Source organism: Camelina sativa, chromosome 12 (genome assembly GCF_030686135.1).
Source record: "Camelina sativa cultivar CO46 ecotype springtype chromosome 12, ASM3068613v1".
NCBI lineage: Eukaryota > Viridiplantae > Streptophyta > Magnoliopsida > Brassicales > Brassicaceae > Camelina > Camelina sativa.
The window spans coordinates 7,113,639-7,121,542 of record NC_141891.1 but is presented as its reverse complement, the minus strand read 5'-3'; the positions used below and the strand labels follow the sequence as shown (position 1 = coordinate 7,121,542).

Genomic DNA, 7,904 nt, shown 5'->3' with positions numbered 1-7,904 from the left:
ATCGTAAACATCATGGTGTGACTAGGTTATTTAAAAGACAAAATGGTGCGAGTAGAAACACGTATATCATGGATTTTTGTAGTGCGGGTAACAACATTGTCCTTTCTATATGGAACCACTATTTTTCTATGTGCTGCGGTCTAATGTTAGATTTGCTCATCTTAATGAAGAAACTATCATCTGCAAACAAAAGGTTATTTTGTAATGATGATGTGCCAGATTGATCTTAATGAATTATAAGTTTCATTTGCAGTTCATTCACAAAAAAACTATGTATTTGTTTCAAGTTCTAGAATTTCATATTGTCACATATTATAACTTAGCCAACACATTTTGGGAAACTAATAAGTCGTCACCATCCTGCTTGGGAATTGGGAAACTGGCTTAGCCATATTCTTGGACCAAGAAATTCTTGGTTTTATGTATGTATAACAAAGGATTTTTTTTCGTTTTGGGTTTGGGAAATCAACTGTAATAAAAAAAGAAGAAGATAGTTATAACATCACTTGGGTTCTTCATTAAACATCTACTTCAAGATCATTTGTCTTTTTAAAGTATTTTCATCAAACCTATGTTAAAGAGCATACGGAAAAAGCTCTGACATCTTTCTTTGTACACCAATAAGTAAAGTATTGTTCTTTCTCACAAATTGGCTGTGCAAGCTCATCTCCCGAACACTCTTAGCACAGATGAGGTGAGAGCAGAACTGAGGAACCTCATGCCGGATGACCCACCAGGGAAGTAGGATATACAATAGTAAATCAGCGCAAGAACCTGTCCATAGCACAGAGAAATAGATATCAGAAATTATGAGATTCATAAGAATGCGCGGATTTAAGTTCTTAGACCTATGCAAGTATCTTTTATACAGTCCATATATATATAACGGGTGAAGAACCAGATAAGCATTGACACTTGTTAAACAGCTAATGTTTGTTGCTAAACTGGGGGAGGTTCAAAAGGTTCCATCTCAACTCTCAAGATTGATTCAGCAATGAGGGGAGTAATGTTACTATATGATCTCAAATACTTTGATGAGGTCCAATTTCGGAAAAATATATTTGCTCATAGGAAATTCTCATTTTCAAAAACTTCGACTCAGACAAAAAGGGAATATCGTAAGGGTCGGAAGATGAAATGTTGAGTACCTGTAACACAGAGAAGAGCACTGAGAGAATGTAGCTGTGGAGAACCATCGATACGTATATGGTACCAACCATGGTGGCAATGAAACCTAGGGTTGAAGGAAGCCTCTGGAGAAGTAGACAAAGATATATTAATAAGAGAGGAAGGAATCCACTCTTCGGATTTAAGGCATGACACTCAATACATAATAGTTTAGCATACCTCCATCGATGACATGTGTGCAAGCTGATTTTGTGGGCCACGAAGTGCAAAGAAGGATCCAATGATGAATCCACATCCAATGGTGAAACAAATGGCAAATTTCTGTGGCATAAGCACCATGACTGGAAGAAACATTGTGAAGGCAATGAAGATGAAGAACACACCACTGGCGAGAAATAAACCGAAATACATCAGTGCTTTTCCTGACGGCATACTGCTGGTTGCTGACTGCAGGCTTCCCGGAATATCTCTAACTCCCTTTGAAACCCTGGAGACATCATCAAATTCAGAGGTACATTGCAATATCAACAAAAGAACAAGACTTTCACAAGTGAAACAAAGGAAGATTCCTGAAAGCAAAACACAAGACACTCTCAGACCTATAACATCTGCACTACAATACTGCTTACACACGTTTCCAAAACTGCTTATCAAAGGCTAAACAAAAAGCACGTAGCATAACAGATATAAAGTTCAAAGATCCATCAAAGTCCATAATGGAAGATCAATAAACACAGCTCATCTCCCAGAAGAGAGCTGCCATTGTTGAAAACTCACAACTGCAACTATATTGCTTCGATGCCATGCCAGAGAGTGATGAATACACAACTAGATCCATGTACTCAGATATAAATTACTCCTCAGACTCAATTCACAATGCAAAACTCAAAAACGCATCTCCCAAAGCTATCTTACATGTCTCCACAATCAACAAAGTAAAATCTCAACTGCTCAGATTCACTAACACCTAAATCCTCAAATCTTCCTAGATTGAGTCACGAAATAAACACATTGAAGTGAGTAGTTGCATTATACAATCCCAAAATCGATGGATGACTTACACACTGAAGGTGCCAGAAACAGTGTCATTGGCAGATCTAACGGCGGATTCGATATCAAAGCCAAAGCTTCCGCCACTTTCCTCGAAATCTCTCGAGGCAGCGTAAGAATTCCAATCAGCGAGAAGAGACGAACCCGATTGCTGCTGCTCCTGCTTCTGATCTCCGCTGCTACTTCCGCCCATCGAAAACCATCCTTGTGACATTTTTTTTCAATTTGGTTTCAAGGCGAAGCAAACAGTGAAAGACCAGAACGCCGACGATCGGAGATTTTCCGTGGACGTTTAAGGTTTCGGTCAAACGCCGCAGCTATAGCGAATTACTCAGGGACTCAGGGAGGAAGGGAAAAAGTAGAAAACCGAAGCTGTAACGTCGATCGGTGTCAACGGTGTCGTTTCTTAGCTTTTAAGCTTTGTTAATGTTTATGTCTTTTTTTATTTTTCTTTCTGGGAACGAAAAAGCTTTGTCAATGTTTTTTTTTTGCGAGTAAATCAAGTAATATTCCAAAAATACATTAATTTTTCTAGTATAAAACTTTCCAATAAATTTTGGATACATTTTGAATGAATTGCAAATATACATTTAAATATTATGTGGTATTTTTTAAGAAACTCGTAGGTAAAGTTCCCCCATTAACCAAGTCTCAAGCAGAACTCGTATGGTAGTTCCAAGCAGTTGGTGTTACAGATTTATGATAGAAAACAAAATATATCATAATACTTTCAAGAGCTGGATCTCAAAGACTAATGGCTCGTTTGCGTGCGATAGAAGACTGCGCCGTGGGCCAAACTGAAATCCACAAAGACGAATCGTTTTTGAGACTTTAAACTATGTAGCAAGTTCATCATGGAATGGAAAATAAAGAGTAAGATCCAAGTACGTACCTCTTCGGGGATTGGCTTCAATGTCTCGTTTATGTATCCTACTGATGGAGGTATCAGTGCTCTACGCTTCCCTGGATCCGCAAAAAGGCCCGTTATGTGTGTCATTAGAAACATGAAATCCATCGAAACCCCAGAATATTGTTCATTTGTTTGTTTATTTCATGTTTTTACCTCCGGCTTTCATGCCCACCAGGACTTCCTTCAAGCCCTCAATTACCTGTCGTGTCAAAGCAATTTGTTAGTATGTGCCATGATTGGAATCGCTGAATGTAAAAGCTGAGTGCAAGATGAATGTACATCGTTTCCATCAAGTATAAGTTTGACAGGAGAGCTTTCACCACTGAATTGGTCCACAGTGCTGAATCAAGAAACAATATGAGTTTAAAAGAATGGATCGACTATAATACGTGAAAGAAACTATCAAAACATGTGAAGTACCGCATGAAAGCTCTCACCTATGAACAAAATACCCATTTGCACGCCGACATACATAGTTTAGTTCGACCAGGTCACCTTCACGAGCCTCTGGTCCTTCCCCTTCAATAATCTCTGAGAGAAGAAGTTCTAACAGTAAGAAATCAAAAACTAACAAATAGCAAGTCTTTGGATGATGTTTCACCGTAATCCATAACTATTATCATTCTTGAGAGAAAGAATAGTATGTTGTACCTTGAAACCTGACGCCACTTGGGAGCTTTAACGTCCTGAACTCTTCAATCACCAACCAAAAGTAAAAAAAAAAAGCATAGGATAAGGAACTAACTCAATGAAACAATCAAGCACATTACACATGAAAAGCCATATAATTGTTGCAACTCATGGCCTTTAACTAAGATCACATGAATTAGCAGACCTAACTGAAATTACACGATTATGATCTTCTACAAATAATAGGTCAGAGAAGGGACGAAGAATAATTTTACCTGATGACTTGAGGTTCCTTCATCTGAGGAAGAGGCGCAGCTAAACCAGCAGGAGAATTCAGAAGCGTCAAGACGGAACCAAACCCAGCGAGCTGCATAAACAGCCTCCTTCTTGGTATATGAACGGCCGAAACCGAAGATAATCCAGCACGAGCCGTCCCAGAAACACCGTTCCTAATCCTAGATTTTCCCACTCTGCTAAACAAACAAATAAAAGAAAAAATTTCAGGTTCAATCTCCACTCTCAAATTGACGGAAAACGAAACGATTTGAGTCTTAAAATTGCGATTACGAGGGGCTAAGAAATCAAACCTTACGAACATAGATGAATTAATGAAACGATGAGCAATCTCCATAGCCATACCAAACGTCGTTAATCGTCTTCTTCATCGTCTCTGCTCAAGAGAGATAGCGGATAAGAGAGGAAGTGTGAGAGAGCGAGATCATCTACGGAGCAACCCACCATTAGACTCGGTGGGACTCCCATACGTCAAATAAATTATTATTACTAATAACTTTTAATGTATATATAATGAATTTTACATTTGATTTTAAAATAAAATTTATAAATTAAATTTTAGATATGTCATATTAAATAATAATATTAATTTATAATAAAATTTTAAGAGTAATTTTATATATTTATAATTTTTATTTACTATATAAACATGAGTTTCTTAAATTTATTTTAATATTCATAGAATTTTTTAAAAGAGGTTTAAGATTAGTTTAACATAAAAGTCATATCAAAAATATTTTTTTGTCAATACATTGTGAAAATATGAAATTATTATATTACAAAATTGAAAACTAATAAACATATTTTTTATTTATTTTAAACTAAAAATCAAATTTTAATATTTGTTTTTTTTTTGTTTGATTTGTTCCTCATCAATTTTGAGGAAGAACAATTTTGTTTTATTATTTCTTATTTTTTGAAGAATGTAGAGGAATGTAGAAAAAAAATATTACTTTCAAATGGTAAAAAAATTGTAGAATATCACATTCCTCCTCATTCTTTTTCTAAATTGTGGTTACCAATTGAAGCCTAAAATGGTAAACTTGAATAAAATGAAACTAGATAGCTTAGATTCATGTTTATGATAATCTTGAATATGGAAGTATTTAGCTTAAAAACAAAAATGAACCAAAGAAGCACTTAGCTTAGAAATAGGAACGGAACTGATCGTTAGATTATTGTGACTCTAATACCATGATAGAATGTGATGAGAGTTTAGGAATGAAAGAATTAATATTTACTCTCATGAGAATAAATATACATAGAAATACATTTATATAGGGAATGAATTAACATAATTATCTAACTAATAGAATATCTTCTTTGATCATTAGGATCTTCTAGATCCTTCAATAACTTTTTTGATATTGATTCAAACATGTCATTTTACTTTGGATATATCATCTTACCTTTGATGTTTATGTTTACCCCCAATGGTTATCTTCCGAATGGATCAAACGTAGAAGAGGCTGAGGGGAATCACCCGTAAATTGCCATCATAATTTCAAGCTTCTCTTACACAACTTTTTACTTAATTGTGACCATGAACTTGCATGGTCTTGCTTAAGTTTTTGCGTGTTTGCTTCACGTTTCTTTGTAACTCTAAGCATAACCATTCAGAATAGAACAGAGAACAAATGATTCTTATATACTCTGCTATGTTAATTGTCAATGCCCTCCCAGTTTAACTACTCTTTAATATTTCATCAGTTTACTTTTTTTTTTTTGTCAACCCATTTCAAAATTATAAATTTAAATTAGGTATGTCATATATAAAACATCTTGATATTTATATCTATTAAAAATATTTTTGTATATTTAAATTTATAAATTTTTTAATTTTACCACAGATTAATTATTTTCATTAAAAATTAAATATTTAATAGTTTTTTAATCATTGTGTTATTAAGCAAAATATCCTATAAAGCTGAATAAAACCACGTCCAAGGTCTTGATATTTGTTTGTCAACAACTAATATAAAACGCCTTAACTTTTTAAAACCCAAAACTAGTAGACAAACGAAGTGTATATATACAAAAAATTCTCTCAATCTCTCATCTTTCGCCACGTAGACATGGACGTCGGCCACATCAATAGACCAACGGTGGATATCCTGCCGAGAAAGCTTCTCTCCTCCGCCAAGTCTCCGTCGTCGGTTTCAAGTCCCCTTCGCGACTATAAAGACCAAAGAGACTATTCTTACGACTCTGACTCGGAAGATCCTTACGCCGGGGACCATTTTAGGATGTACGAATTCAAGATCCGACGGTGCACACGTAGCCGTAGCCATGATTGGACTGACTGTCCTTTCTCTCATCCTGGTGAAAAGGCTCGTCGTCGTGACCCTCGCCGGTTTCACTACATCGGCGAAGTATGCCCTGAGTATAGTCGCCAAGGCGGCGGTGATTGTAGCCGTGGTGACCAATGCGGCTTTGCGCATGGTGTTTTTGAGTGTTGGCTTCACCCTAGTCGTTACCGTACGGAAGCTTGCAAAGCTCTCTTAAGTTTAACATGAAAGCTCTCTCACCTATGAACGAAATATCCATTTGCACGCCGACAGACATAGTTTAGTTCGACCAGGTCACCTTCACGAGCCTCTGGTCCTTCCCCTTCAATAATCTCTGAGAAAAGAAGTTCTAACAGTAAGAAATCAAAAACTAACAAATAGCAAGCCTTTGGATGATGTTTCACCGTAATCCATAACTATTATCATTCTTGAGAGAAAGAATAGTATGTACCTAAAAGTCGGTCATTTTAAACACCATGTTTGTCCAACGGATCCATTTCCATACACAACATTTTTTAATGGATTATATATATAATATTTAAAACTTAAAACCAAATCTTAAACTTTATAAAGTAGGGGTCTATTTTTGCAATAACAAATAGACAAAATTTAAAAATTGAGATCAAACCTTAAACTTTTTGAAAATGAGCCTATATTTGCAATAGTTTTTTTTCGGACCTAATTGTGTTACAAAAAAAAAATTGAGACCCACTATAAAACTTCATAAAGTAGGGCCTATTTTTGTAATAAGAAATAGACAAAGATTAAAAATTGAGATCAAATCTTAAACTTTTTGAAAATGGAGCTATATTTGCAATAGTTTTCTTTTATTGGGACCTAATTGTGCTACAAATAAAAAATCAAAAAAAATCTGAGACCCAATATAAAACATTATAAAGTAGGGGCCTATTTTTGCAATAAGAAATTGACAAAATTTAAAAATTGAGATCAAATCTTAAACTTTTTGAAAATGGGGCTATATTTGCAATAATTTCTTTTTTTTTGGGCTATCATCAACAAAGATCCGCCTACAATGCTACAAAACATATATCGAATTTAGTTCATTAAATAGTTTTTTTTTCTTTAAAATGAATCTTGATGAAGTTTCAAGATGTAAATCGCTGAAGATAGGAGAGTAAAGGTTTATAAGAAGACAGGTCCTCTGTTTTCTATAAACTATGATTGCAAATGATGCGCTACGCCTTTTACAACTTCAATGTTACCTCGTTTCTTTGCCGATCACCAGCACTGCTGAGTTTCTTAAACACCTCATAGAGAGCCACTAGCTCGTTTTGATCCATAAAACATCCCGTAGGGTTGGAAGAAGCTGAACTCCTTGTTGAATCCATCTCAATTTCGGAAAGACTTAGCGAATAAAGAGAGAACAAATCGATGGACCAAAGATAAAAAATGGAGATTGTTAACGCTCACCTATTCAGATATTTGAGAGAGGGAAACATATATAATAGGAATGAGTAGTTGATTCCTCAAGTAAATGTATTTATGTACAATTAGAGAATAGAGAGTACCACACCTGTTCAATAACCTTGCTAAATTACATTGTCAAAATCTTGAAAATGTTGGAGAGAGATTCAAACAAATAA

General features: G+C 35.2%; 2 protein-coding genes and 1 pseudogene across 3 annotated transcripts; 1 reads left to right on the top strand and 2 right to left on the bottom strand.

The window, feature by feature from the left end:
- Nucleotides 1–491: 491 nt before the first annotated feature.
- On the bottom strand, nt 492–2,657 carry LOC104730747 (protein transport protein sft2-like). Its single transcript, XM_010449952.3, has 4 exons — nt 2,190–2,657; nt 1,348–1,615; nt 1,149–1,253; nt 492–774 (listed from the first exon to the last, which is right to left on the bottom strand). Exons 1-4 carry the CDS (start codon nt 2,390–2,392, stop codon nt 664–666), a joined length of 687 nt encoding a protein of 228 aa, XP_010448254.1. The 5' UTR covers nt 2,393–2,657; the 3' UTR covers nt 492–663.
- Nucleotides 2,658–2,682: 25 nt separating this feature from the next.
- LOC104730745 (peptidyl-prolyl cis-trans isomerase FKBP16-1, chloroplastic) lies at nt 2,683–4,465 on the bottom strand. Of its 2 annotated transcripts, none has more exons than XM_010449951.3 (8): nt 4,306–4,465; nt 3,994–4,188; nt 3,740–3,774; nt 3,526–3,619; nt 3,368–3,428; nt 3,242–3,287; nt 3,071–3,141; nt 2,683–2,975 (listed from the first exon to the last, which is right to left on the bottom strand). In XM_010449951.3, the coding sequence occupies exons 1-8, from the start codon at nt 4,353–4,355 to the stop codon at nt 2,898–2,900; spliced, it is 630 nt and encodes a 209-aa protein (XP_010448253.1). In that variant the 5' UTR covers nt 4,356–4,465; the 3' UTR covers nt 2,683–2,897. The 2 variants fall into 2 exon arrangements, with proteins under 2 accessions (XP_010448253.1, XP_010448252.1); XM_010449950.3 differs by having other exon boundaries at nt 3,994–4,191; nt 4,306–4,460.
- A 1,622-nt stretch (nt 4,466–6,087) lies between these two features.
- On the top strand, nt 6,088–6,528 carry LOC104733276 (zinc finger CCCH domain-containing protein 61 pseudogene; annotated as a pseudogene).
- Nucleotides 6,529–7,904: the final 1,376 nt, after the last annotated feature.